The sequence below is a fragment of the Symphodus melops genome (genome assembly GCF_947650265.1).
Source record: "Symphodus melops genome assembly, chromosome: 7".
NCBI classification, from domain to species: domain Eukaryota; kingdom Metazoa; phylum Chordata; class Actinopteri; order Labriformes; family Labridae; genus Symphodus; species Symphodus melops.
Window position 1 is genome coordinate 27,503,090 of NC_136697.1, and position 26,499 is coordinate 27,529,588.

Here is a 26,499-nt window from a genome sequence, read left to right on the forward strand (position 1 = left end):
TGACGTTGCACGATGTGTAAGGAAACGTTTCCCGCCCTCATCTCTCGTATGTGTAACTTATGGCGTGAGTCGATGGCGTCCGAGATAAAAGGAAGGGTCAACTCACAGAGCTGTTCATTTAAGTTTTACAAAGACTTCAAAGCTCGACTTCAATGAATTCACTCCTATAAACTTTATTCTTTGAGTTTTTATTTTGTAATATTTCTCTTTAATTATCTTAATCTCTTGTCTTTGTTGCTACGTATCCACATTTCCTGCCTTAGCGCTCGATGTTTTAACATTGAGCTCAATCTGGATCGACTCATTTTGAATCCAGCCTCTAGTGGCCACCTGAGGAACTGCGTTTTTTTTTTTTTTTTTTTTTTTTGGGGGGGGGGGGGGGCAGCTCTATCAGTGACAGGCTGAAGTGTCTCTTATTACTCAGCCCTCACCCTTTGATAAAGAGGACATTTATAACCCAGCAGCTGACCCTTTAACCCAGACTGAGTTCTGTGGATCCACACATCTCACCACAGTCCGTGTCAGCTGATCCTCTCTGCCTGACAGCCGGCTGTGCAGGAGCAGCGCGTGCTGGACCTCCTCCATCATATTAATGGGATAATAATGTGATTGATTGGTCACCCTCCCGGGGGGAAATGGTCTTTACTGCTTCCTGAGACAGTAAGACTCATCATCACAGACACTTGAGGAGATTCTGCTCGGGAGCCTCTGTAGTCCTGGTCCGCGTGGTTTCAGCCCGGCTGGTCCCGTTTGGAGGACGCGCTTCCTCGTGTCGACGTTGCTGTGCAGCTCGGTGGGGGATTAAGGAGGAGGGAGGGAGGGAGGGAGGGGGGAAGAGGTAGATTCCGGCGCTTCAGGACGGCTGAGTCCCGCTGCGATGAATGGAGGCTGCTTGGAAATGCTCCGCGGGTCTCCGGAGCGCTTGAGGCGGGTCCTGCAGGATCCGGCCGCTGAACCACAGCCATAGGAGCACGGAACCACGCAGCGGAGGTATATCCTCCGTCAGAGCCGTGATCCGGGAGCCTGGAGGCTGCACAACATCCCTGCGTCGCAGTGGTGGATACTGTCTAACCTGTCGGGAGGCATCTATGCAATTTCACCTCGACTTTTCATTGTATTATGAGCACGGAGGAGGGAGAGCCGGGGGCTGCTGGTGGAGAGGCGAGGGGAGGCACTGCCTTCACCCAACGCCACACCTGGGATGAAGACGAACCGGACGGCTCTCAAGGACGTCCGCACCCCGACGAGGATGAGGAGCAGGCAGAGCACAGAGAGGAGGAGGAGGAGGAGGAAGAGAAGAAGGAGGCAGAAAGCTGCCAGGAGGGCCGAAGCTGCAGGGACGCATGTGGGGGGAACAACGAGGGGAATATTTCCAGTGAGGAAGGGGCTGCTGGGGGCAGCTCGTGCAAGACGCAGGCGATGCATTCAAACTGCAGCAGCGAGACCTGCATCCCCACTCCCAGCTGTCGGATCTGCTTCCAGGGCGCAGAGCAGGTAACTCAGTGTGAACAGGTCTGATGTGAGAGTGTCCCTGCAGCGCGAGCACATTAAAGCTGCAGGTGTAGTGAGTGGTGGGATTTAAATTGAGTGAAGGTGAGGCACTGATTGGCTGCCAGCTGTGGCTCCTCTAATTAAAAAAGAGGTGAAGCTGCTGAGGGGAGTCTCTCACAGCAGTTCACAGCCTGGAGACTGATCTGATTGGACGGGTTTCAGTAGTGCAGGCCAACCAGAACCAGAACCTAAACAGATGCATAAACCTAATATCTAAAACCTTAAACAGAACAAGGTGCAAACCACCGATGAGAGAGGTGAGCAGTGAGCTGCAGTGACTTCAGCACCACGGACAGCGCACACATCAGCACGACTAGAGGTGAGCTTCGAGGACCTTCACAGGTCCTTCAGGGGCCCTCAGAGGCCCTCGGTGCAAACACCTAATCAGTGCGAGATAAAGAGGTTTTACAGTCTGACTTCAGCAGCTTCAGACGTTCACGAGGTTTCACACTTTAAATAATCGAGTAAACTCAGGTGATCACGTTTGATTGAAGGAGGATTCTGATCACTCTGACCCACAGAGGTTCTGGATCACAGGCGTGAGAAAACTATCAAATCACTCGTTTAACGATGGAGCACATTTTTCAAAGACGTGCTTTTTCATGAAAAAGGAATCCTCATCAAACGTGACAAATCTAAATGAGAGCAGCCGGGTGAAGAAGAGTCCGTCTGAACTGAAACTCTGAGGAAGTTTAATTGAACTTTGACTTGATGGACCAGCCAGACGATCACATGACTCCACATAGGACGACATTTATATCACGTTTTCTCTCAGCCTGAGCTTTCAAAAATATGTACATTAAAATAGTGAATGGAGATCGTTTCAGTCCAGATGTTCATATCATGAATCTGTCAAAGTCTGATTCTGTCACAAAGAGGAAGAAACACAGTTCAGTCACAGTTTACTCTTCATAAACATTTTATTTTCACTTCCAGAGAACCAATAGAAACACAGAGAGAAGAGTTTTAAAGGAGGAGTCAGTGACACATCAAACATCCATCCGCAGCATCAGTCTGACCCGTCTGCACGTCCTGCCAGAGGTTTGACGGATGTGGACCTGCTGCACGGGCCAAATGGACTCAGTAATCAGAGCCTGGGCCGGTCTGTGTGGAGAGGGACAGCGAGGCTGGATGAGGGACCGCTCATCTGAGCAGAGAGGGAAGAGCAGTCAGGGCACTGAATGACTAAGTGAATATCCTGTCTCGTGAACGTGGGCTTTAGCCTATTAGCAGGGCTAATCTAATCCCGCTCTGCCTCCGGGTCCAGACTCATATTTGATTTCCATACAGGACCGGTGGCTGGGCTTACTCAGCACTTATCAAGAAGATCACGAAACAAGAAATGTGACACTTTTAATATTCCTTTCTGAGCAGATAGAGTGAGAGCGGGAGGTTACTCGACACCGGCGTGTTCACATTTCCTGTTTAAAAAACACCGAGAAGGAAAGTGACCACGGCGAGTTTGTTCTCAACTTTGAAAAACAGCTGATGTCAAAATATCCACGATCAGAACACGGCCTACGTTTGTCCAGAGTCTGTGCTCACTTCTTCTTTTTTTTAAACACGCGGGTCGACGACGTGGACGGACCCTCAATCCTGATGGGTTTTTTTTTATGTCACAAATCAGGAAATTGAGTTGCGGGTTCTGATGCGTCATCGTGACTTGTAAACTCAGAGAACCTTCAGGAAGCCTGAGCTAAAATCCAACATGGCCGCTCTGTGCTTCAAGTTAAAAAGTTTATTTATTAAACGCCGAGTGTTGTGAAATAAATCACACTTTCTATTTCAAAGAAAAAGAAGAAAAGTCATCGAGATGAAGAATCTCGTTTTCAAAAAGTCTCCTGGACAAAGTGAACTGAGTTGACCTCACGTGGCGCTCTTCATCACCAAAGTGTTCCTCATCAGGTTCGTGGTGATGATGTCATCACTGACTTTCTGATTGTTAACCCGACGTGTCAAAACTGGAGACGAAGAAACGACGTCCCACTGCGTCCACAAGCGTTGACGTCTGAGACAGTTTAAAAACAGTTTGCTCACCTGTCTGTCTTCAAACACAGCATCCACACACACACACACACACACACACACACACACACACACACACACTCTGTTGGAGCCTTGTTGACTGGACTCCAGCGTCTCCTCGTTTTCTTTAGAAGTAAAATAGGTTGAATGTTTTTCATCAAACGTCTCCTCGCTGAGAATTCAAGCTCAAACTAAAACTCTCCTTGATGGTTGTTTTTTTACCAAATGGTCGGTGGGCTTCAGTTAATGCGAGCAGAAGCCTCCGAGGTGCCTTTAAAGCCACAAGGTTAATCTGACACGATGAGAAACGAGCGCTCAGACCACTGACCTTAATATACTATTAATATGCCGCTGAGCGCCCGGCCGGCAGGTCAGAGCAGCAGTAATGGCGTCTTCAGGAAAGCCTCGAGGGAGGAAAACATCTGAACAAATAGGTTTGGACTCCGATGATTAATGTCGAGCTGCATCCGGCCGCGAGTATCGGCGAGTGTTGCAGCCTGGAGAAACGAACATCGATCTGAGCGTTGTGCTGAAAAGCTGCCGCATGTTTTCTTCAAGCATTTCTGAAATGATGGGAAAGTTTCCATCGTCGACCTCGAAAAGATTCATACTGGCTGCAAGGTTCTGATATCGACCAATCAGGAAGTGGTTTCTCTCTATTTCTGACATTGTTCAAACATCAAATCAGCCACAGCGACAGAAACTCAAGACGAGCGAAACAAGAGTTCAGAACTTCAGAATAAAAGTCTGTTTTTATTTCTTATTCTTTTGTTTAGCAGTCAAGTTTAGAAAATCTGCCTGCTCAGGTAGGAAGGTGTATTGAGTGAAGTGTCACCTGTTTATAAGGCTGAGTAAAGTGATGAGATGCTAGCTGAGCATGCTAACGCTCTGAGAGTTCTGTCAGAGAGCTTCAGAGTGTTTGACTTTAAGTGACCTCAGGAAACACGTCAGCCAGGTGACATTAATCCTCCTGCCTGACTGCTGTGTGACCTTGAGTGTGCAGCCACTTCCTGTCTCTCATTCGGTGCCCATATTTGACCTTTTCACCCCTCCCCCCCCCCTCCCTCCCTTCTCCGGTTGTCCAGGGCGACCTGCTGAATCCGTGCCGGTGTGACGGCTCGGTGCGTTACACACACCAGCACTGCCTGCTGAAGTGGATCAGCGAGCGAGGCTGCTGGACCTGCGAGCTCTGCTGCTACCGCTTCCACGTCATCGCCATCAACATGAAGAGGCCGTGGCAGGTACGCTCCATAAGTCTGACCTCAGCTGTAGCTCAGTGTCCCAGGTGGAAGGTCACGGGGTTTGACCTTCAGCTCCTGCATGTCTGATGTGACCTTTAACCCCGAGCAGCTCCTGATTCTTCAGTGTCTCTGTGTGAGACACTGAGGGCTCAACACAGCAGGCTGCTTCCAACCATGATGAACCATCACGTATTAAAACATCTCGACCGTGTCATCCAAACTGCAGCCATCATGTTCTTCATGGTGTTTTCACGAGGTTACAGGTCGCCCTCTTCACGACTGTCTCTGAATTATCACGGAGACGTCAACACTGAACGACAGCTTGTTTTTAGTCACAGGAGGTGAGCTGCCTCTTTGCTTGTGTAGGAGCCGATCACCTGTGTGTTTATCGAATCAATTCAATGGTTTAATGTTAGTTTGGACAGGAGGTGGTGATGGTTGATGGCGTGGGTTTATAGGTCACGGGTGAACAGGAAATGATGTCATAGGCCGTGGAAACAAACACTTGTTAATGTAACAAAGGAACGACAACACACGTTTAATCTCCATGTCACAGTTTGTCTCCGCTTCACGATAAAACAGGAACTTCACTTTGGATACTTTTAATTTTTTTAAGTAGTCAGAGTAGTGACTAACCTGACGAAGCCCAGGTGTACAGGGACTATGTTTATTTCAATCAGGAGAGACAAGTGATATTAAGAATGAATTTATGACAGTGAAGAGTGATTGACAGAATGAGATTTGACTGAATGTTTTGGCGCTTGGACTCTACGGGGTGGAAGATGCGATTTAGTGATGAAGTCCTGCTCGTCATTAGGATAATGACTCCCCCCCCCCCATGGAGTCCAGACCCTGGTGGGGGAGGACTGATGATTTGATGAGACCGAGGTGGAGCTGACTCTGCTCCTGAAGATGGCGGTGATGGGGAGGTGGAGGGGCGCACGAAGCCAGCTTGAAAGAACGAGGGAAGAAAAAGGATCATATTTAAAAGGAGAGCTGAACGATGATAGGCCGAAAACGAAGGAGGAACGCTGCGCCATTGGTTAGACGAGGTCAGCTGACAGAACAGCTGATTGACCCACGGACGACCCAGACTGACAGCTCGAAAATGACAGCGTGAAAAGAGTGACTGAGAAACCTGATTGTGGATCACTTAAAGTCTTCCTTACTGAACTTTCGCTCAGCTTCATTTACCTTTTATTAATTATTAATTTACAACGATGAGTTGAGAGTACAATTTTAAAAAAAGAAGATGGAACATTTAAAATAAAGATACAATTAAATGACTTTTGGGCTGAAACCAAAAAGGGGGAGGGGCTTCCAGTTGCTCACATCTGCTGTTCAGCTTCAGACACAATCATGAAGCCAAAAGTGATTTATAAAAATCAAACTGGCTTCACACACAGCCTCTCTTTACTTCACAGTTAAATGTGCTCTTTTGTTTATTATCAGACATCGTGCTTCCAGCTTCCCACATCGCTAAAGCCACCGTCCGTTTTCTCCTCACGCCTCCGCTGTCACTTCAGCTTCCTTACTTCCTCTTCTTCCATCCAAAGCTGATCAGACACAGACTCCTGAAGCTTAAAATATCTGGATTCTGGATCGCTCTTTCCCCCTGAAGAACACTCGGGCCTTTCCAGATCGCTTCCCTCCAGATGGGACTTGAGTCAGAGGCAGACTGAGCAAACACACAGCTGAGGCTCAGCAGAGCTCTCTCTCTCTCTCTCTCTCTCTCTCTGTGCGCTCAGTCTTGTCTTTAAACAAGTCCTGTGCAGCGTCACAATCATCCACTCACCATCAACAGATCTCTGCATGCACGGTTTTATTCTGTCTTCTGCTCCGGCGCTCAACCAAGGCCTCCAACTCTCACCGTCCACCTTCTTCTCTTTTCAAAAGATCGCATTACATGTTTCTTTATTCACTTTAGCATCCTGCAGGGTCGGACTGGAATCTGAACTCTCGAAGCAAAATGAAAAGCCCAACAATGCCCTCGTTAAAGAAGAACATGTAGCTTGCAAACAGAATGAGTGATCGGATTCAGTCAGTAGCTGGTTTTTTTTTCACAGAGGAGGCAACAAAAAAAAAACATGAATAGAAATGATGATTTGTGTATTACTCTGTTAAAATGGCATTTCCTGGTGAAGGGAGTTTATGACTTGTTGAGGACTTGAAATTCAAAAGTTAGGACTCTTGATTCAACTTGGGACTTGACTTGGGATTTGAGACCAAAGACTTGAGACTCACTTGTGACTTGCAAACCAAAGACTTTGTCCCTCTGCTGGTCGAGCACGTGTTGAAGAGGTCGCCTGGCATCTTCATTCTTGTAGTAAAATGGAAAGCCTAGCAATGCCTGTGTAGTTTAAATACAGTTGAGGGCCGACTAGCTTGGACTATAGAAAATGTTCAGACACTTTAGGCTGCTAAAGTGATATCATGCAAGGTTTGCGTGTCGGCTTTTATTTTACACAAGCAAGCCTTTTTTTGTTTGTTTTTGAAGTCGTGTTTTTCTAACTCTATAATTATTTTTTCGTGACATTAAAATTCAAAGTTTACATTTAATTCTAAATAAGGTTTATTTCAACTTAATTTGCCTCGAATTCATTCTGATTTGACACTTTTCTTGTTTAACTGTTAAATTTAGGATCAGTCCAGTCGTGGTTAGTGCATGTGCCCCCTGCTACTGTATGACGCTGTATAACTGTCATATTCACACACAGGGAATTCACACACTATCCTTCATAATGTGTCTGATATATATAGATATAGATAAATATGCAGTGATTGACAGCAGGTGGCAGATGAGAAACCCGAGGACGTGTCATTGTCATGTCGTGTGTGCAGTGGCAGTCCATCACCATCACTCTGGTGGAGAAGGTGCAGATCATCGCCGTGTTCCTGGGCTCTCTCTTCCTGGTGGCGAGCATCTCCTGGCTCCTGTGGTCGGCTCTCAGCCCGCAGGCCGTGTGGCAGCGCCGCGACGTCCTCTTCCAGATCTGCTACGGCATGTACGGCTTCATGGACCTGGTTTGTGTAGGTGAGCAGAAGTCACTGCAAACATCAACAACAACAACAACAACAGATGCTTCATATACAGGATAAGACTGTGGCGACTCTGGAGTCTCTCAAGGCTCTAAGCCAACACTGATCGGAGGCCCCGTCCTCTGTTTCCCTCTTTCACATACAGGACATGGAGAGGGAGTGCTGTCAGCTGCATGGGGCCCCTTTAGGGAGGTTTCCTACTATCACTGCAAAATCTGCACATTTTGAGCCTCGGCTGCTGGTTGAAGTTCAGCAGCTCTTGGTGGAGGGCCGCGTACTGGCACACAGCTGCCTACCATGTCGACTGACAAACAGCGCGTCTGAAGATAAATACAGTTAAAAGTTAAAAGCCTCTGTCCTGACTAAAAGGAAAAAAAAGTCAGATTCTTTAGGTCACAGATCTTATCATTGTTTTAAAACCTTTATTTAAGGCGTGAAACAGAAAATAGAAGATCTTTTTTTTTTCATGAGACACAACCTCCCAGACGGAGCACAGCGTTAGTTCAGTCAGCGCTGAGCGGCTCATCACCTCACGACACTATAAACATCCACTTGTGTTTACGCAGGTTGACTCAGCACCTGTTCTACCCCGGGTGTCTGTAGTTCATATTTACGGAGAATGATGCACCCAGAAAGTTCTCACATCTGTGTCCTCCGCATCACTTCTGACTGTCCTGAGATTTGTGGTGCATCTTTTTTTTTTTTTATCATCATGCACTGAAGCAGCTTGCATGCCTCCATGGGTGTTTATTGATTTAAGGATTGAAGTTGAGCACGCAGGCTCTTTAATCTCTCCACAGTCGACCCGTATAAAACACTCCTCTAAATGAATCCATGGCGTGTTGAGGACAAACTAGTTCCTGGAGCTTTAAACATGTACTGGTTTCACTTTAAGAAGGGGTCATACCAGGTGATGACGCTGTCGTTTACAGTTGACTTTTTGTCCTTGTAACAGGTCTGATTGTCCACGAGGGGGCAGCAGTGTACAACGTCTTCATGCGCTGGCGGGCCGTCAACCTCCACTGGGACGTTCAGAGCTACAATAAGGCCAAGGACATGGAGGAGACGAGCACTGGCCACTCCTCTTTGACCCCCAGGACGCTTTGGCTGCCTTTGGCCCCCTTTGGGACCAGTGGCCCTTTAAACCCCACCCAGCTGAGGTCGCAGCCATGGACCTGCCTCTGCCTGGCCCCCTTCTGCCCCGGCCTCGTGCCGCGAAACAACCTCAGCCAGGACAGCGACTCAGGAGAGGTGGTCATCCGTGTCACGTCCGTGTAACACCGTGTGCTATTTATACAGGGACCAAACATCTGGTGGCAGCGATGGGAGCTTCTCTGGACCCGTCACAGCGACAGCTTTCTCCTTTTTGCTGATTTTTTTTTGTCTAAAGAGTCAAAGTTGTTTGCTGCTCTGAGGCCGGCCCTCTGGTTGCCTTTGTGTTACTCATAATCACCACACATGCTCATCCTACACTCTGTGCAGCAGTCATGTCATGTCGGATTGATGGTGAAGCTGTTTCCAGTGTCTCTCCAGATGTTTCCCGTTTGGGGTGGTCGTGGGGCTGGAGCTGATCCCAGCTGCCATAGGTCGAGAGGCGGCGAACACACTGGACCGCTCGCCAGTCGAGCTTTCATATATTCTGATCTTTTTTATTAATCGAGCTCCTCCATCGATGATGGGCTTGCTGATTATTTGAGGCATAAAGGTTCTCTCCAGTTTTATGATTAAAACCCTTTTTAAAGACACCACATGACATGGCTGCAGCGAGACAGTCGACATGCATCAAGACTACGTCAATAATCTTAACAATATCTTCAGATATACAGCCGAAGCTTCATTTTACACTTATTCAGTTACTAATGTGTTGCTCACATCTGTGCTGCCCTTCATTCAATCACTTCCTGATTTTTCCCTCTCAAGGTCAAGCTCAAGGTCAAGGTTTCTTTATGCGTCTCCCTGGGGAGAATTTTGTCTCGTACACGGGCAAAAACTTGCTGCAGACAATAGAAGGAATAAATACAAACAATTAATACAGACGCGCAAAATACAATGTGCATAACGTCAGCTTCTCCTGTCACCGGTTTTCCACCCACTACAATCACAAGTGCATGCACACTGCTTGATGTACACATGCTCAGAAACTCATCCTGTTTCATACATACACACATGCGATACCTCGGGAGCTTCCTGTTTGTGTTTGTTCCTCCTCTTTAATGAGTTTAACTGAGAGAGGAATGAATGAGTCTCAGCTGACACTGTTGTCCCGCTTTAAGTCGGGCCCGACCGATTAGGCACCTTCAGGGCCGATACTGATAGGAGGAGAAAAGAAAGCACACACGGATAAATCACAGATATTTTGATTTGATGCGTTTTTGATCTTTAGCGATGGATTCAACTCCTCAAACGCAGCTATCATACAAGGATGGTCACTCGACTCTCGCTTGTTGTGATCCATCTAGCGCCCTCTGCTGGTGAAAGAGAACTGCTCGTGAATCTCTATTGAAATGCTACAGGACTCGTGAATTATTCTAGAACTATCTGCACTTATCGTACGTCAAACTTGATACAGTAATCACGGACAATATTATCGGCTGTTTGATTCACTGGTCGGGCTCCAGTTCTGAGTTTAGTCTTGACTTAGTTTATGCTGAGGGGATCGATATAAGATATCAACACTTCAGATGTCTACGCCTCTTCTAGAAAAATAAACAAGTACAGTTTTACACAGGATCTTTGTGAAACTGCTGAACCACATGATCTCCCTCTCCGTGTTTTGTTAAATGTTAAATTTATAAAATCATATTCTGTAGGGAGGACGGCCGAGTTTCAGACAGAAGAGCACAAGAAAAAGTAAAAACCCAGATGTCAGAAAAGGGGGCAAAAAAGGTCCTTTTTTAAAAAACCTTTGGGACTTGATCCTTAAATGATTTGTGCCTGTATAAATACAGGATGTGTGTTATCCGTCATCCTGAGCTTCCAGGAGCCCCGTGCTGTTTGGATTGGTAATTCATTTTTGGATTTTGTATCTTATTTATTTTTGGTGCCTTAAGAGGTCGGGGGCGACGACGCCTCAATGCGCAGCACAGAAATGACTTGAATGTGACTTTTGCTGTTGGCTTCTATTTCTTTAGAATGTAACATGGATGTGATGTATAAAGAATATTTATATAAAAAGACAGCAGTGTGGTTCATTTCCTGGATGTCACATGATATTTAACTGCATTGAAAAGCTGACCTATCAGCGCTCTTTGTCATCTTTCAATTAAGAAAATATAACAAAACTAGATGAAAATAAAATACATCGAGACGTGCGCCTGATTGTGCTGTCGCTCACAGTCCAAACGGATCGGTGATATCATGTTTAGTTTTCAAGATATTTGAGGTTTTGCGAGCAGTGGTAAACCCATTCAAATACATTGATGGAATGTTCTGGCAGATCAAAGCTGAATGTCAACCAATCAGTGAGCAGCAGGTGTTCAGAGTTAAGAGTGATGACATCATAGTTTCAGTGTGGTTGCCGTCTGTGTATGTGTTTCTGAGTTATACTGCAATAAGACTGTTTAACTGTAGTCAGCTAACAGCTAAGACAGAACTCTGTCACACTGCTATGGTCCCACTCAAATGATGATGTCATCACTCTAACGCTGAACACCTGCTGCTCACTGATTGGTTGACGTTCAGCTTTGATCTGCCAGAACATTCCATCAATGTATTTGAATGGGCTTACCACTGCTCGCAAAACCTCAAATATCTTAAAAACTAAACATGGTATCACCAATCCGTTTGGACTGTGAGCGACAGCACAAATAGGCGCACGTTTTGATATATTTTATTTTCATCTAGCATTCAGACTGGGACCACAGTGGCAATTTTAAAACATGAGTAAAAACTGTGAAATTCTGGACGTCAGTTAGAGTGAGAGCCCAATGTGTGTGTATGTGGTGTGTGACTGTCAAACAAATGGCTCCCCTGGGTGACTGAAACATTTTATGTTTTTTACTTATTGCTTTATGAGTGAGAGGACACTCAGAGCTTTCTTTTGATATATTTTGTTTATATATGCGAGCAACAATGACTTCAGGATGGCGATTTACAAATATGTTTCCAAAACTGAAGTTTTTGGCAGTTACACTCGAGGATTTGAATTTTTGCCATTCATTTTCAATGGGGCAATTTTTTGTCGTTTAAACTCGATTTGTGTCCAAACCGTGTGACCGAAGTTTCCACAAAGTAATAGCACCCATGTCATGACCGAGCCGCAGGAGAAGAAAACAGGCGTCATAATGTGTTCTCACTGTACAGAATGGATTTCAGTGAGTATCTGTTCTTCTCAGTCTAACTTTCTTTTTTCAACTTTCAATATAAATTCAACTAAAAACATCTAAGAATCAGTTTCACACGTTAAACTGATCCATTACATAAAGACAAAGATTTGAGTGTTTTTGATGCCTATGCTACATGTTTATTGAAGCAGCTTAGCGTCTGCGACGAACAACTCTCCTGCGTCTGCGTACACGAAGGGCCCTGCGGGTCCTCCTGCGTCTGACGGCGGGGCGAGAAGATCGTCTGCGTCTGCGTGGCATTATCAATAAGTGACCTGTGAGGGGGGGATGGGTCCTACTTATAAACTCTGATGTCACTGATGATGTCACTGATGTGTGATGTCACTGATGATGTCACTGATGATGTCACAAGTCCTGTGCACTAAATGTGTGACATCACCAGTGACATCACAGAAGATTTGATCAGAGTTTATAGGTAGGACCCTCTGCAGGGAAGCCGTTTGAAACTAATCTAATCCTCTTTTCCCCTCTAGGTTGACTCTTCTTCTTTTCCAACAGGGACCTGGACTTAGACCTGGACCTGGAGTTAGACCCTCTTTTCCCCTCTAGGTTGACTCTTCTTCTTTTCCAACAGGGACTTGTATTTAGACATGGGCTTAGACCTGGAACTGGACTTGGACCTGGAACTGGACTTAGACCTGGACTTGGACCTGGACTTAGACCTGGTCTTGGACCTAGACTTAGACCTGGACTTGGTCCTGGACTTAGACCTGGACTTAGACCTGGTCTTGGACCTAGACTTAGACCTGGGCTGGATTTAGACCCTCTTTTCCCCTCTAGGTTGACTCTTCTTCTTTTCCAACAGGGACCTGGACTTAGACCTGGACTTGGTCCTGGACTTAGACCTGGACTTGCACCTGGACTTGGAGTTAGACCCTCTTCTTCCCTCTAGGTTGAGACTTGGGCTGAGGATAAAATCCCTCGTTGACTTCCTGCCCACTGTACAGTGAGTTTAGAAAAATGTCAAAACATTTGGGTCACTACTCGCTCACTCGCCGGACGCTTACAGTGACGTCATTGTTGTCGCGCAACCAAAACGTTCAGCTTAACAACGACAAAGGATCAAAAATAACGGTAAATATCAGCTTGAAGTCGGTGCCCAGGTTTTACTTTTCAGGATTATTTTGTACTTTTCATTTCTGTTTTTTTTTGTTGTTTTTTTTAAAGTTTTTTTGGGTTGTTTATTTATGTTCACCTGGCGTCTCAACACCGTACGGCTGTGATCACCAGCCGGCAGCCAGCGGGCCACATCCAGCTCCTGTTAGATTCCCATCATTCAGCCCACAGAGTGTAGTATCATATATAATATATATAGGGAAGAAGTTAGACGAAGATGTATCTGGATGTAACCAGATAAAACAGGCGTCATTATGGCGCTCTGTTCTTCTCAGTCTAACTTTCTTTTTTCAACTTTCAATATAAATTCAACTAAAAACATCTAAGAATCAGTTTCACACGTTAAACTGATCCATTACATAAAGACAAAGATTTGAGTGTTTTTGATGCCTATGCTACATGTTTATTGAAGCAGCTTAGCGTCTGCGACGAACAACTCTCCTGCGTCTGCGTACACGAAGGGCCCTGCGGGTCCTCCTGCGTCTGACGGCGGGGCGAGAAGATCGTCTGCGTCTGCGTGGCATTATCAATAAGTGACCTGTGAGGGGGGGATGGGTCCTACTTATAAACTCTGATGACTGATGTCACTGATGTGTGATGTCACTGATGATGTCACAAGTCCTGTGCACTAAATGTGTGACATCACCAGTGACATCACAGAAGATTTGATCAGAGTTTATAGGTAGGACCCTCTGCAGGGAAGCTGTTTGAAACTAATCTAATCCTCTTTTCCCCTCTAGGTTGACTCTTCTTCTTTTCCAACAGGGACCTGGACTTAGACCTGGACCTGGAGTTAGACCCTCCTTTCCCCTCTAGGTTGACTCTTCTTCTTTTCCAACAGGGACTTGTACTTAGACCTGGACCTGGATTTAGACCCTCTTTTCCCCTCTAGGTTGACTCTTCTTCTTTTCCAACAGGGACTTGTACTTAGACCTGGACCTGGATTTAGACCCTCTTTTCCCCTCTAGGTTGACTCTTCTTCTTTTCCAACAGGGACTTGTACTTAGACCTGGACCTGGAGTTAGACCCTCTTTTCCCCTCTAGGTTGACACTTCTTCTTTCCCAACAGGGACTTGTACTTAGACCTGGACCTGGAGTTAGACCCTCTTTTCCCCTCTAGGTTGACTCTTCTTCTTTTCCAACAGGGACCTGGACTTAGACCTGGACTTGGTCCTGGACTTAGACCTGGACCTGGACTTAGACCTGGACTTGGTCCTGGACTTAGACCTGGACTTGGTCCTGGACTTAGACCTGGACTTGCACCTGGACTTGGAGTTAGACCCTCTTCTTCCCTCTAGGTTGAGACTTGGGCTGAGGATAAAATCCCTCGTTGACTTCCTGCCCACTGTACAGTGAGTTTAGAAAAATGTCAAAACATTTGGGTCACTACTCGCTCACTCGCCGGACGCTTACAGTGACGTCATTGTTGTTGCGCAACCAAAACGTTCAGCTTAACAACGACAAAGGATCAAAAATAACGGTAAATATCAGCTTGAAGTCGGTGCCCAGGTTTGACTTTTCAGGATTATTTTGTACTTTTCATTTCTGTTTTTGTTTTTTGTTTTTTTTAAAGTTTTTTTGGGTTGTTTATTTATGTTCACCTGGCGTCTCAACACCGTACGGCTGTGATCACCAGCCGGCAGCCAGCGGGCCACATCCAGCTCCTGTTAGATTCCCATCATTCAGCCCACAGAGTGTAGTATCATATATAATATATATAGGGAAGAAGTTAGACGAAGAGTTGTTGTTCCATTGTGGCTTCTCATTTTAATTGAATGCTCTTCACATATCAAAGAGAGAGAGAGTCAAGAAACACGCTGAGAGATCAACAGAAACAGAATATAAAAACAGACGAGCAGATAGTAAGATAAGACGAAGAAAACAAAACTAAAGAAGAAAGAAGACGCTACAGCCACGCTGGAAGCTAACAACATGGTGGCTGCGCGGCCGTCAGATACGTCGTCAACGTCTGAGTGTAAATCGCCCCTATTTATAACCTCTCGTGATGTCACTGATGATGTCATTCTGAGTCTGTCCTTTGATTGGTCCATTTGAAACCAACCAGGATGTAACCAGATAAAACAGGCGTCATTATGGCGCTCTGTTCTTCTCAGTCTAACTTTCTTTTTTCAACTTTCAATATAAATTCAACTAAAAACATCTAAGAATCAGTTTCACACGTTAAACTGATCCATTACATAAAGACAAAGATTTGAGTGTTTTTGATGCCTATGCTACATGTTTATTGAAGCAGCTTAGCGTCTGCGACGAACAACTCTCCTGCGTCTGCGTACACGAAGGGCCCTGCGGGTCCTCCTGCGTCTGACGGCGGGGCGAGAAGATCGTCTGCGTCTGCGTGGCATTATCAATAAGTGACCTGTGAGGGGGGGATGGGTCCTACTTATAAACTCTGATGTCACTGATGATGTCACTGATGATGTCACAGGACAGTGACATCACACATCAGTGACATCATATTACGTAGGTGGCAAAGGAGCTTCATAACTTCGCCCCTCCGTACTTCACAGACCTCCTTCACATAAACACACCCAATCGAACCCTGTGATGTCACTGTCCTGTGACATCATCAGTGACATCATCAGTGACATCAGAGTTTATAAGTAGGACCCATCCCCCCCCTCACAGGTCACTTATTGATAATGCCACGCAGACGCAGACGATCTTCTCGCCCCGCCGTCAGACGCAGGAGGACCCGCAGGGCCCTTCGTGTACGCAGACGCAGGAGAGTTGTTCGTCGCAGACGCTAAGCTGCTTCAATAAACATGTAGCATAGGCATCAAAAACACTCAAATCTTTGTCTTTATGTAATGGATCAGTTTAACGTGTGAAACTGATTCTTAGATGTTTTTAGTTGAATTTATATTGAAAGTTGAAAAAAGAAAGTTAGACTGAGAAGAACAGAGCGCCATAATGACGCCTGTTTTATCTGGTTACATCCAGATACATCTTCGTCTAACTTCTTCCCTATATATATTATATATGATACTACACTCTGTGGGCTGAATGATGGGAATCTAACAGGAGCTGGATGTGGCCCGCTGGCTGCCGGCTGGTGATCACAGCCGTACGGTGTTGAGACGTTTAAAGAGCATATTGCAGGTTAAAAAAAAGTTGAGATTAACACTTCATGTTGTCAGATAAGGGCTGTAGAATAAGTACATACATTTTCTGTATATTCTTCAACACATAAGTGCTCTAATTTAGAGGAGAAAGTGGCTGTTTTTAGCGTAGCTGTTTAGAACTGCTTTTTTCGCGTCATATGACGTCACATGAGGGAGTCGTGGTCTGTTACTCTGCTTTGATCGGCTTCATGCGTCCGTGTATGAATGAAGTCTTTATTGCCCCTGGGGGAACTTGTCTTGCACTGAGAGCATAAAACACTTTACAAACAAACATTTAGAAGGCAGCACAAAAGAATTAAAGCACAAAAAACAGGCTAAAACATGATTAAAGAAGTGTGATGATACGTGGTAGTGAGTGAGAACAGACAGGATGCCTCCCTGCAATAGTTTGCAATTTGCGCGGCGCACATTCGGGTGCATAGTGTAAGTGGCTTGATTATTCATAGTGTGTTTTGGGGAATTATTCCCACAACCTCAGAAACGATCGAACAGACATGTTGAATATTTCGGCATCAGACACAAAAGAGTTTTCTTATTAATTTAAATCTCTGGGTGTTTGACATAAAATATTATATACGCAGACAAGCATTTAATGATTTGATCTGCTGGTTATATTCTCTAGTTTGCGCGTAATAGACACCGGACAGTCTGTATTAATATATGTAGTCATACGATTTATTATAAATCCAACTCTGTTGCAACAGAGCGTGTGTGTGTGTGTGTGCATGTGTGTGTGTGTGTGTGTGTGTGTGTGTGTGTGTGTGTGTGTGTGTGTGTGTGTGTGTGTGTGTGTGCGTGCGCAGTGGGAAAAGACGGAACGCGCGGTTTGGAAACAAACAGAAACACAAGCTTTACTTCTATCCCATTAAAACTTTAAACTTTTTGTAGTAGCCTAATATATGTGCACGCATTAAAGTGTGGAGTGTGTGCGCTGTTGTGCATGTTTGTGTGGATTACGTTCAGTGGACGTGCGCTGTGAACTCACGTCAGGAGAATCCTGCACCATACACTGTATTTTCTATAACAACGTGAGCACTGAGCTGCATCAGGAATAAACAATAAAGACATAGTGCTGCATTTGCACAGGCCGTGTAATCAGGTTCTATATCTCTCTCTCTCTCTCTCTCTCTCTCTCTGTCTCTCTCTCTCTCTCTGTCTCTCTCTCATTCTCTCTCTCTCTCTCTCTCTCTCTCTCGCGCGCGCGCAGCACTGCACCGTAATACGTTGTACAGATTTGCCGTTTTTACGAGTAACTCCCAAACAACGTAAAGGTGAATGATCGGCACTTGCACCTTCTACAAATAGTTTTTTAATGGATTGAATGTGATTACAAACTTTATATATGCTGACGTGAACACAGCACTCGCCCATATATGGCGAGCTGACACCTGTCACTCAGCAGGACGCCTGCTCCGGGTCTCTCTTCTTTCCTGAGGCCGTTATTCCTCTAATCCTGCCTGTTTCTGCTCTCTATCACATCTAACAGGTTCAGAATAATAAGCCAGTGGACCATTATATGTAAAGGAATACATGTTTTCTTCCTATTTATTGACGGGAGTGACACTCAGATCCATGATTTTCTATGTTAAACAGACGGGGATTCAGCGGGACTCCCTTATGTTACGTCACAGCCGAATGTGGAAGTAAAGAGCAAAGACGTGCGAACACGTACTAAAACGTCTCCAGGAGACCCTGTGGGTTATTAATCTCAGAATTTCTTTAAAAAGCAGTATTGTTAACACATTTTCCTATGATTAGTTAAGTTTTGTCTTTAACCTGCAACATGCTCTTTAAACAAGCTAACCAGCGAGGAAGATTCAAACAGTTTCAGCCAAAGTTTTCATGACGTTAATTACGGTTATTATTATTTATTTTTTGTTGATAAAGTATGTTGTTATTTTCAAACCTGGAAAATAAATCAACGCCAGGTGAACATAAATAAACGACCCAAAAAAACTTTAAAAAAAAGAGAAACAGAAATGAAAAGTACAAAATAATCCTGAAAAGTCAAACCTGGGCACCGACTTCAAGCTGATATTTACCGTTATTTTTGATCCTTTGTCGTTGTTAAGCTGAACGTTTTGGTTGCGCGACAACAATGACGTCACTGTAAGCGTCCGGCGAGTGAGCGAGTAGTGACCCAAATGTTTTGACATTTTTCTAAACTCACTGTACAGTGGGCAGGAAGTCAACGAGGGATTTTATCCTCAGCCCAAGTCTCAACCTAGAGGGAAGAAGAGGGTCTAACTCCAAGTCCAGGTGCAAGTCCAGGTCTAAGTCCAGGACCAAGTCCAGGTCTAAGTCCAGGTCCCTGTTGGAAAAGAAGAAGAGTCAACCTAGAGGGGAAAAGAGGGTCTAAATCCAGGTCCAGGTCTAAGTCCAGGTCCCTGTTGGAAAAGAAGAAGAGTCAACCTAGAGGGGAAAAGAGGGTCTAAATCCAGGTCCAGGTCTAAGTCCAGGTCCCTGTTGGAAAAGAAGAAGAGTCAACCTAGAGGGGAAAAGAGGATTAGATTAGTTTCAAACAGCTTCCCTGCAGAGGGTCCTACCTATAAACTCTGATCAAATCTTCTGTGATGTCACTGGTGATGTCACACATTTAGTGCACAGGATTTGTGACATCATCAGTGACATCACACATCAGTGACATCAGTCATCAGAGTTTATAAGTAGGACCCATCCCCCCCCTCACAGGTCACTTATTGATCATGCCACGCAGACGCAGACGATCTTCTCGCCCCGCCGTCAGACGCAGGAGGACCCGCAGGGCCCTTCGTGTACGCAGACGCAGGAGAGTTGTTCGTCGCAGACGCTAAGCTGCTTCAATAAACATGTAGCATAGGCATCAAAAACACTCAAATCTTTGTCTTTATGTAATGGATCAGTTTAACGTGTGAAACTGATTCTTAGATGTTTTTAGTTGAATTTATATTTAAAGTTGAAAAAAGAAAGTTAGACTGAGAAGAACAGAGCGCCATAATGACGCCTGTTTTATCTGGTTACATCCAGATACATCTTCGTCTAACTTCTTCCCTGTATATATTATATATGATACTACACTCTGTGGGCTGAATGACGGGAATCTAACAGGAGCTGGATGTGGCCCGCTGGCTGCCGGCTGGTGATCACAGCCGTACGGTGTTGAGACGCCAGGTGAACATAAATAAACGACCCAAAAAAACTTAAAAAAAAACAAAAAACAAAAACAGAAATGAAAAGTACAAAATAATCCTGAAAAGTAAAACCTGGGCACCGACTTCAAGCTGATATTTACCGTTATTTTTGATCCTTTGTCGTTGTTAAGCTGAACGTTTTCGTTGCGCGACAACAATGACGTCACTGTAAGCGTCCGGCGAGTGAGCGAGTAGTGACCCAAATGTTTTGACATTTTTCTAAACTCACTGTACAGTGGGCAGGAAGTCAATGAGGGATTTTATCCTCAGCCCAAGTCTCAACCTAGAGGGAAGAAGAGGGTCTAACTCCAAGTCCAGGTGCAAGTCCAGGTCTAAGTCCAGGACCAAGTCCAGGTCTAAGTCCAGGTCCCTGTTGGAAAAGAAGAAGAGTCAACCTAGAGGGGAAAAGAGGGTCTAAATCCAGGTCCAGGTCTAAGTACAAGTCCCTGTTGGAAAAGAAGAAGAGTCAACCTAGAGGGGAAAAGAGGGTCTAAATCCAGGTCCAGGTCTAAGTCCAGGTCCCTGTTGGAAAAGAAGAAGAGTCAACCTAGAGGGGAAAAGAGGATTAGATTACTTTCAAACATCTTCCCTGCAGAGGGTCCTACCTATAAACTCTGATGACACCTTCAATGATGTCACTGATGATGTCACACATTTAGTGCACAGGACTTGTGACATCATCAGTGACATCATCAGTGACATCAGAGTTTATAAGTAGGACCCATCCCCCCCCTCACAGGTCACTTATTGATCATGCCACGCAGACGCAGACGATCTTCTCGCCCCGCCGTCAGACGCAGGAGGACCCGCAGGGCCCTTCGTGTACGCAGACGCAGGAGAGTTGTTCGTCGCAGACGCTAAGCTGCTTCAATAAACATGTAGCATAGGCATCAAAAACACTCAAATCTTTGTCTTTATGTAATGGATCAGTTTAACGTGTGAAACTGATTCTTAGATGTTTTTAGTTGAATTTATATTGAAAGTTGAAAAAAGAAAGTTAGACTGAGAAGAACAGAGCGCCATAATGACGCCTGTTTTATCTGGTTACATCCAGATACATCTTCGTCTAACTTCTTCCCTATATATATTATATATGATACTACACTCTGTGGGCTGAATGATGGGAATCTAACAGGAGCTGGATGTGGCCCGCTGGCTGCCGGCTGGTGATCACAGCCGTACGGTGTTGAGACGCCAGGTGAACATAAATAAACAACCCAAAAAAACTTAAAAAAAAACAACAAAAAAAAACAGAAATGAAAAGTACAAAATAATCCTGAAAAGTCAAACCTGGGCACCGACTTCAAGCTGATATTTACCGTTATTTTTGATCCTTTGTCGTTGTTAAGCTGAACGTTTTGGTTGCGCAACAACAATGACGTCACTGTAAGCGTCCGGCGAGTGAGCGAGTAGTGACCCAAATGTTTTGACATTTTTCTAAACTCACTGTACAGTGGGCAGGAAGTCAACGAGGGATTTTATCCTCAGCCCAAGTCTCAACCTAGAGGGAAGAAGAGGGTCTAACTCCAAGTCCAGGTGCAAGTCCAGGTCTAAGTCCAGGTCCAGGTCTAAGTCCAGGACCAAGTCCAGGTCTAAGTCTAGGTCCAAGACCAGGTCTAAGTCCAGGTCCAAGTCCAGGTCTAAGTCCAGTTCCAGGTCCAAGTCCAGTTCCAGGTCTAAGCCCATGTCTAAATACAAGTCCCTGTTGGAAAAGAAGAAAAGTCAACCTAGAGGGAAGAAGAGGGTCTAACTCCAAGTCCAGGTGCAAGTCCAGGTCTAAGTCCAGGACCAAGTCCAGGTCTAAGTCCAGGACCAAGTCCAGGTCTAAGTCCAGGTCCAGGTCTAAGTCCAGGACCAAGTCCAGGTCTAAGTCCAGGTCCCTGTTGGAAAAGAAGAAGAGTCAACCTAGAGGGGAAAAGAGGGTCTAACTCCAGGTCCAGGTCTAAGTACAAGTCCCTGTTGGGAAAGAAGAAGTGTCAACCTAGAGGGGAAAAGAGGGTCTAACTCCAGGTCCAGGTCTAAGTACAAGTCCCTGTTGGAAAAGAAGAAGAGTCAACCTAGAGGGGAAAAGAGGGTCTAAATCCAGGTCCAGGTCTAAGTCCAGGTCCCTGTTGGAAAAGAAGAAGAGTCAACCTAGAGGGGAAAAGAGGATTAGATTAGTTTCAAACAGCTTCCCTGCAGAGGGTCCTACCTATAAACTCTGATCAAATCTTCTGTGATGTCACTGGTGATGTCACACATTTAGTGCACAGGACTTGTGACATCATCAGTGACATCACACATCAGTGACATCATCAGTGACATCAGAGTTTATAAGTAGGACCCATCCCCCCCTCACAGGTCACTTATTGATAATGCCACGCAGACGCAGACGATCTTCTCGCCCCGCCGTCAGACGCAGGAGGACCCGCAGGGCCCTTCGTGTACGCAGACGCAGGAGAGTTGTTCGTCGCAGACGCTAAGCTGCTTCAATAAACATGTAGCATAGGCATCAAAAACACTCAAATCTTTGTCTTTATGTAATGGATCAGTTTAACGTGTGAAACTGATTCTTAGATGTTTTTAGTTGAATTTATATTGAAAGTTGAAAAAAGAAAGTTAGACTGAGAAGAACAGAGCGCCATAATGACGCCTGTTTTATCTGGTTACATCCAGATACATCTTCGTCTAACTTCTTCCCTATATATATTATATATGATACTACACTCTGTGGGCTGAATGATGGGAATCTAACAGGAGCTGGATGTGGCCCGCTGGCTGCCGGCTGGTGATCACAGCCGTACGGTGTTGAGACGCCAGGTGAACATAAATAAACAACCCAAAAAAACTTAAAAAAAAACAACAAAAAAAAACAGAAATGAAAAGTACAAAATAATCCTGAAAAGTCAAACCTGGGCACCGACTTCAAGCTGATATTTACCGTTATTTTTGATCCTTTGTCGTTGTTAAGCTGAACGTTTTGGTTGCGCAACAACAATGACGTCACTGTAAGCGTCCGGCGAGTGAGCGAGTAGTGACCCAAATGTTTTGACATTTTTCTAAACTCACTGTACAGTGGGCAGGAAGTCAACGAGGGATTTTATCCTCAGCCCAAGTCTCAACCTAGAGGGAAGAAGAGGGTCTAACTCCAAGTCCAGGTGCAAGTCCAGGTCTAAGTCCAGGTCCAGGTCTAAGTCCAGGACCAAGTCCAGGTCTAAGTCTAGGTCCAAGACCAGGTCTAAGTCCAGGTCCAAGTCCAGGTCTAAGTCCAGTTCCAGGTCCAAGTCCAGTTCCAGGTCTAAGCCCATGTCTAAATACAAGTCCCTGTTGGAAAAGAAGAAAAGTCAACCTAGAGGGAAGAAGAGGGTCTAACTCCAAGTCCAGGTGCAAGTCCAGGTCTAAGTCCAGGACCAAGTCCAGGTCTAAGTCCAGGACCAAGTCCAGGTCTAAGTCCAGGTCCAGGTCTAAGTCCAGGACCAAGTCCAGGTCTAAGTCCAGGTCCCTGTTGGAAAAGAAGAAGAGTCAACCTAGAGGGGAAAAGAGGGTCTAACTCCAGGTCCAGGTCTAAGTACAAGTCCCTGTTGGGAAAGAAGAAGTGTCAACCTAGAGGGGAAAAGAGGGTCTAACTCCAGGTCCAGGTCTAAGTACAAGTCCCTGTTGGAAAAGAAGAAGAGTCAACCTAGAGGGGAAAAGAGGGTCTAAATCCAGGTCCAGGTCTAAGTACAAGTCCCTGTTGGAAAAGAAGAAGAGTCAACCTAGAGGGGAAAAGAGGGTCTAAATCCAGGTCCAGGTCTAAGTCCAGGTCCCTGTTGGAAAAGAAGAAGAGTCAACCTAGAGGGGAAAAGAGGATTAGATTAGTTTCAAACAGCTTCCCTGCAGAGGGTCCTACCTATAAACTCTGATCAAATCTTCTGTGATGTCACTGGTGATGTCACACATTTAGTGCACAGGACTTGTGACATCATCAGTGACATCACACATCAGTGACATCATCAGTGACATCAGAGTTTATAAGTAGGACCCATCCCCCCCTCACAGGTCACTTATTGATAATGCCACGCAGACGCAGACGATCTTCTCGCCCCGCCGTCAGACGCAGGAGGACCCGCAGGGCCCTTCGTGTACGCAGACGCAGGAGAGTTGTTCGTCGCAGACGCTAAGCTGCTTCAATAAACATGTAGCATAGGCATCAAAAACACTCAAATCTTTGTCTTTATGTAATGGATCAGTTTAACGTGTGAAACTGATTCTTAGATGTTTTTAGTTGAATTTATATTGAAAGTTGAAAAAAGAAAGTTAGACTGAGAAGAACAGAGCGCCATAATGACGCCTGTTTTATCTGGTTACATCCAGATACATCTTCGTCTAACTTCTTCCCTATATATATTATATATGATACTACACTCTGTGGGCTGAATGATGGGAATCTAACAGGAGCTGGATGTGGCCCGCTGGCTGCCGGCTGGTGATCACAGCCGTACGGTGTTGAGACGCCAGGTGAACATAAATAAACAACCCAAAAAAACAAAAAAAAAAACAAAAAAAAAAAACAGAAATGAAAAGTACAAAATAATCCTGAAAAGTCAAACCTGGGCACCGACTTCAAGCTGATATTTACCGTTATTTTTGATCCTTTGTCGTTGTTAAGCTGAACGTTTTGGTTGCGCAACAACAATGACGTCACTGTAAGCGTCCGGCGAGTGAGCGAGTAGTGACCCAAATGTTTTGACATTTTTCTAAACTCACTGTACAGTGGGCAGGAAGTCAACGAGGGATTTTATCCTCAGCCCAAGTCTCAACCTAGAGGGAAGAAGAGGGTCTAACTCCAAGTCCAGGTGCAAGTCCAGGTCTAAGTCCAGGTCTAAGTCCAGGACCAAGTCCAGGTCTAAGTCTAGGTCCAAGACCAGGTCTAAGTCCAGGTCCAAGTCCAGGTCTAAGTCCAGTTCCAGGTCCAAGTCCAGTTCCAGGTCTAAGCCCATGTCTAAATACAAGTCCCTGTTGGAAAAGAAGAAGAGTCAACCTAGAGGGAAGAAGAGGGTCTAACTCCAAGTCCAGGTGCAAGTCCAGGTCTAAGTCCAGGACCAAGTCCAGGTCTAAGTCCAGGACCAAGTCCAGGTCTAAGTCCAGGTCCAGGTCTAAGTCCAGGACCAAGTCCAGGTCTAAGTCCAGGTCCCTGTTGGAAAAGAAGAAGAGTCAACCTAGAGGGGAAAAGAGGATTAGATTAGTTTCAAACAGCTTCCCTGCAGAGGGTCCTACCTATAAACTCTGATCAAATCTTCTGTGATGTCACTGATGATGTCACACATTTAGTGCACAGGACTTGTGACATCATCAGTGACATCACACATCAGTGACATCAGTCATCAGAGTTTATAAGTAGGACCCATCCCCCCCTCACAGGTCACTTATTGATAATGCCACGCAGACGCAGACGATCTTCTCGCCCCGCCGTCAGACGCAGGAGGACCCGCAGGGCCCTTCGTGTACGCAGACGCAGGAGAGTTGTTCGTCGCAGACGCTAAGCTGCTTCAATAAACATGTAGCATAGGCATCAAAAACACTCAAATCTTTGTCTTTATGTAATGGATCAGTTTAACGTGTGAAACTGATTCTTAGATGTTTTTAGTTGAATTTATATTGAAAGTTATAAAAAGAAAGTTAGACTGAGAAGAACAGAGCGCCATAATGACGCCTGTTTTATCTGGTTACATCCAGATACATCTTCGTCTAACTTCTTCCCTATATATATTATATATGATACTACACTCTGTGGGCTGAATGATGGGAATCTAACAGGAGCTGGATGTGGCCCGCTGGCTGCCGGCTGGTGATCACAGCCGTACGGTGTTGAGACGCCAGGTGAACATAAATAAACAACCCAAAAAAACTTAAAAAAAACAAAAACAGAAATGAAAAGTACAAAATAATCCTGAAAAGTCAAACCTGGGCACCGACTTCAAGCTGATATTTACCGTTATTTTTGATCCTTTGTCGTTGTTAAGCTGAACGTTTTGGTTGCGCGACAACAATGACGTCACTGTAAGCGTCCGGCGAGTGAGCGAGTAGTGACCCAAATGTTTTGACATTTTTCTAAACTCACTGTACAGTGGGCAGGAAGTCAACGAGGGATTTTATCCTCAGCCCAAGTCTCAACCTAGAGGGAAGAAGAGGGTCTAACTCCAAGTCCAGGTGCAAGTCCAGGTCTAAGTCCAGGACCAAGTCCAGGTCTAAGTCCAGGTCCCTGTTGGAAAAGAAGAAGAGTCAACCTAGACGGGAAAAGAGGGTCTAACTCCAGGTCCAGGTCTAAGTACAAGTCCCTGTTGGAAAAGAAGAAGAGTCAACCTAGAGGGGAAAAGAGGGTCTAACTCCAGGTCCAGGTCTAAGTCCAGGTCCCTGTTGGAAAAGAAGAAGAGTCAACCTAGAGGGGAAAAGAGGATTAGATTAGTTTCAAACAGCTTCCCTGCAGAGGGTCCTACCTATAAACTCTGATCAAATCTTCTGTGATGTCACTGGTGATGTCACACATTTAGTGCACAGGACTTGTGACATCATCAGTGACATCACACATCAGTGACATCATCAGTGACATCACACATCAGTGACATCAGTCATCAGAGTTTATAAGTAGGACCCATCCCCCCCTCACAGGTCACTTATTGATAATGCCACGCAGACGCAGACGATCTTCTCGCCCCGCCGTCAGACGCAGGAGGACCCGCAGGGCCCTTCGTGTACGCAGACGCAGGAGAGTTGTTCGTCGCAGACGCTAAGCTGCTTCAATAAACATGTAGCATAGGCATCAAAAACACTCAAATCTTTGTCGTTATGTAATGGATCAGTTTAACGTGTGAAACTGATTCTTAGATGTTTTTAGTTGAATTTATATTGAAAG

The 26,499-nt window shown here is 45.3% G+C and overlaps 1 protein-coding gene and 3 long non-coding RNA genes across 32 annotated transcripts; 2 read left to right on the forward strand and 2 right to left on the reverse strand.

Annotated features, from left to right (window-relative positions):
• Positions 1-380: 380 nt before the first annotated feature.
• Positions 381-9,167, forward strand: marchf11 (membrane-associated ring finger (C3HC4) 11). Its single transcript, XM_079348350.1, has 4 exons — positions 381-1,494; positions 4,662-4,817; positions 7,659-7,851; positions 8,812-9,167. Exons 1-4 carry the CDS (start codon positions 1,120-1,122, stop codon positions 9,132-9,134), a joined length of 1,047 nt encoding a protein of 348 aa, XP_079204476.1. The 5' UTR covers positions 381-1,119; the 3' UTR covers positions 9,135-9,167.
• A 3,470-nt stretch (positions 9,168-12,637) lies between these two features.
• On the reverse strand, positions 12,638-14,918 carry LOC306826830. 5 transcript variants are annotated; one of them, XR_013779512.1, is made up of 4 exons: positions 14,085-14,918; positions 13,045-13,056; positions 12,886-12,933; positions 12,638-12,819 (listed from the first exon to the last, which is right to left on the reverse strand). It is a non-coding gene; the product is annotated as an uncharacterized lncRNA (long non-coding RNA). The 5 variants fall into 5 exon arrangements; XR_013779516.1 differs by lacking the exon at positions 12,886-12,933 and having other exon boundaries at positions 12,645-12,819; positions 12,963-13,056; positions 14,085-14,476; positions 14,507-14,918; XR_013779513.1 differs by lacking the exon at positions 12,886-12,933 and having other exon boundaries at positions 13,009-13,056.
• Positions 14,919-18,253: 3,335 nt separating this feature from the next.
• LOC306826828 lies at positions 18,254-26,413 on the forward strand. Of its 25 annotated transcripts, none has more exons than XR_013779499.1 (10): positions 18,254-18,729; positions 18,824-18,917; positions 19,983-20,146; positions 21,493-21,720; positions 22,904-22,973; positions 23,052-23,087; positions 23,170-23,409; positions 24,443-24,496; positions 24,551-24,598; positions 24,777-25,165. It is a non-coding gene; the product is annotated as an uncharacterized lncRNA (long non-coding RNA). The 25 variants fall into 25 exon arrangements; XR_013779500.1 differs by having other exon boundaries at positions 23,052-23,075; positions 23,164-23,409; XR_013779503.1 differs by lacking the exons at positions 22,904-22,973; positions 23,052-23,087 and adding exons at positions 21,189-21,254; positions 21,285-21,326 and having other exon boundaries at positions 19,983-20,140; positions 21,505-21,732; positions 23,094-23,409.
• Positions 21,646-22,765, reverse strand: LOC306826840. The gene is made up of 2 exons (XR_013779525.1): positions 22,520-22,765; positions 21,646-21,841 (listed from the first exon to the last, which is right to left on the reverse strand). It is a non-coding gene; the product is annotated as an uncharacterized lncRNA (long non-coding RNA).
• Positions 26,414-26,499: the final 86 nt, after the last annotated feature.

Coding starts and splice junctions, on each gene's coding strand:
- marchf11 (XM_079348350.1), top strand. CDS start 1,120: ATGAGCACGGAGGAGGGAGAGCCGGGGGCTGCTGGTGGAGAGGCGAGG. Junction 1,495..4,661: donor GCTTCCAGGGCGCAGAGCAG/GTAACTCAGTGT, acceptor CCGGTTGTCCAG/GGCGACCTGCTGAATCCGTG. Junction 4,818..7,658: donor ACATGAAGAGGCCGTGGCAG/GTACGCTCCATA, acceptor TCGTGTGTGCAG/TGGCAGTCCATCACCATCAC.